Source organism: Oratosquilla oratoria, chromosome 19 (assembly GCF_046742065.1).
Source record: "Oratosquilla oratoria isolate Oo_2021 chromosome 19, ASM4674206v1, whole genome shotgun sequence".
NCBI classification, from domain to species: Eukaryota; Metazoa; Arthropoda; class Malacostraca; order Stomatopoda; family Squillidae; genus Oratosquilla; species Oratosquilla oratoria.
In genome coordinates, this window is record NC_134795.1 from 13,163,694 (window position 1) to 13,166,193 (window position 2,500).

The 2,500-nt window shown below is 36.5% G+C and overlaps 1 protein-coding gene across 2 annotated transcripts in view; it reads right to left on the reverse strand.

Annotated features, from left to right (window-relative positions):
- The window catches only part of LManII (Lysosomal alpha-mannosidase II), a 670,847-nt gene that overhangs the window by 311,140 nt on the left and 357,207 nt on the right, over positions 1–2,500 (reverse strand). For both annotated transcript variants that reach the window (XM_076202638.1, XM_076202637.1), the window contains exon 6: positions 1,073–1,196. In XM_076202638.1, coding sequence (XP_076058753.1) covers positions 1,073–1,196 — 124 coding nt within the window. The remainder of the gene's footprint in view (positions 1–1,072; positions 1,197–2,500) is intronic.

Below are 2,500 nucleotides of genomic sequence, written 5' to 3' on the forward strand. Positions count from 1 at the left end.
ACTTCATTCAATGTACTTGCTGGAGGTTGCCTCGTTGTTTCAGAACATTTGCGAACACAGTATGGGGACTAGACTAGCCTAAAGAAAATGGATTAAATGTTTCTTTAATTTCAAATTGATGACATCCATTAAAAGGGCTCGTGTACCTCACAAGGTAGGAAGCTAGCCATAGCCTGCACCCATTTCCATCCATCTCAAGCCCTACCGTCAATTATTTTCCTTTTATCTTGTATCTTTGTGAATACAGCGTGGCGATCTGTTCATACGGTGACTTTCTCTCCTCGTTTCCTCATGCGAAATAAAGAAGACGAGAAGAAATCTCTCGAGCCGCGTGAGTTTATTTTCCATTCTCAATACATCTCCTCTCACTCCCCTCTCTTACCTTCTCCCTTCCCTGCCTACCTATTTCTCATGAAAACTTTCATTCCTCCAAGACATCTACTTGCTTTCCTTACACTACATTTTTTCTTCCACTTTCACGCCTCTATGCCTTACAATATGCGACCTTAAGTACCTAAAACTATCCACTTTCTCTAAGGTCTCTCCCTTGAAACTTACCTCCATCTTGCTGACAGTTTCACCTATTCTACATCTGATCATTTTGTTCCTACTTATATTCATTTTCAGCCTCCTCCTATAACATACCTTGCCAAGCTCCATCATCCGTTACCTCAATCCACAAGCGCAGTTTCATCACCGGCTCACCTCTCCCACCCTCCAGTCTCTCTATTTCCAATCCTCAGCCCATTACCCTCGCATCTGCCTTCCTATAGTTCTACTACTACTGATAATAACATTTGGGCATGCATATGTAAAGATACATGTATATTTTTAACTATAGATACATTAATATAGAAATCACTAATAATGGTATTCATAATCAAATTAACAAGGTGAAAAATAGGAAATTTGATGTTCACATATCTATATTCAAATGTATGCTTCATACATGTCTATACAGACACATGAACACACACAATACATAAACATAGCGAATATTCTTTTTACTTACATGTGGTCATGCACAGAATATTGAACAAAACCACTGAGTGAAAAATAAAGAAAAACTTACCCAGACTGCGACTTGCTTCCCAGAGCATTTCCATTGTTTTTGTCTTCATACGCTGGTTCTTGTCGTCAAAGTCGAGACGTCCGAAGAACAGTCCATCGAAGGCCATTTGGGCAAATAAACTCGCCTACGAAAATTGAAAGATAATATTACTTACTTTAAATACAGAAGTCTGGATGATAGAAAATATTACATAATCTAGTTTATTATTTTCAAATTACGTTTTAGAATCCCTGGAAGCATGAACAACAAATTCCACTTCAACACTGTCGCCCTCATGTCAACAGTTTTCAAACAGCATTTTGTATTAAAAAACATACAGCTTTTATCACAGACACACATAGATATAGACATATGCATCTGTGTGTGTGTGTGTGTGTGTGTGTGTGTGTGTGTGTGTGTGTGTGTGTGTGTGTGTGTGTGTGTGTGTGTATGTGTGTGTATGTGTGTGTAAGTGTATATATGTATGTGTCTGTGTGTGTCTTTGTGTATTTATTCATTTAATTACATATACAGGAAAAGGGTAAACATCGTGTAGTCCTATCTACGGGTTTCCAATTATCATACTAAAATTATAATTAGCCTATGGTTTCAACTTTGGATAAATAATATTATTCGTCAGTTATTATGCCAAAATTCAAATATATGTATTGTTTCAGTTTGGGCTATGTCACTTTCTAGCTTATCCTAAGGAATTACGCATCTGTATAGAAAAGGACATTTCTCTACATCCTTCAAAGAATCTATTTTCAATTTGTTCCCATGACACCGTAAAGACCTCCTATCTCTTATCAAGTCATTCTCATTTGTCAATGTTGTCCAACTCTTTCATTGATCTGAACATGAGTTAACTCACCTCCTTCTCTACGACCCTTTCATGTTAGCAGATTTAATCTTTTTAGTTTCTGTTCGTTTGGCTTATCTGCCAGATTTAGAACCAATATGGCTGCTCCTCTTGGTATTCTTTATTCTTGGTATTTTTTACTCTTGGTATTCGTTAGATCTTGCTTATATCTTACTCTTTGCGGGGACAATAACACTGAAGTTTGTTCAAGTCTTGGACGTATTAAGGTCTGATTTTTCATCATAAATTCACCCACGTAATGAAGGTCACCTTAATGTTTTGCAGTCATCTATACGTCTTTCTGAAAATCTTACTGATATGCTTGTTAGGTGATATTTTCTTATCAACACTTAGATATTTCTCCTATTTGTCATTGTAATTGATTCACTTCCCAAGGAACAGTTTTATGATGGTCCTTTTCAGCTGTTGACAATTTCCAATACTTTACATATTTTCATACTGAATCTTATTTTCAACTCTTGTTTTCCATTAGCATATGCTGGCTATGGCTTTTTTTCAAGTTGACTCTCCTCCTCACTTTTTATTCTTCTCGTGGCATTTGCATTACCTACAAACATTCTAACGTA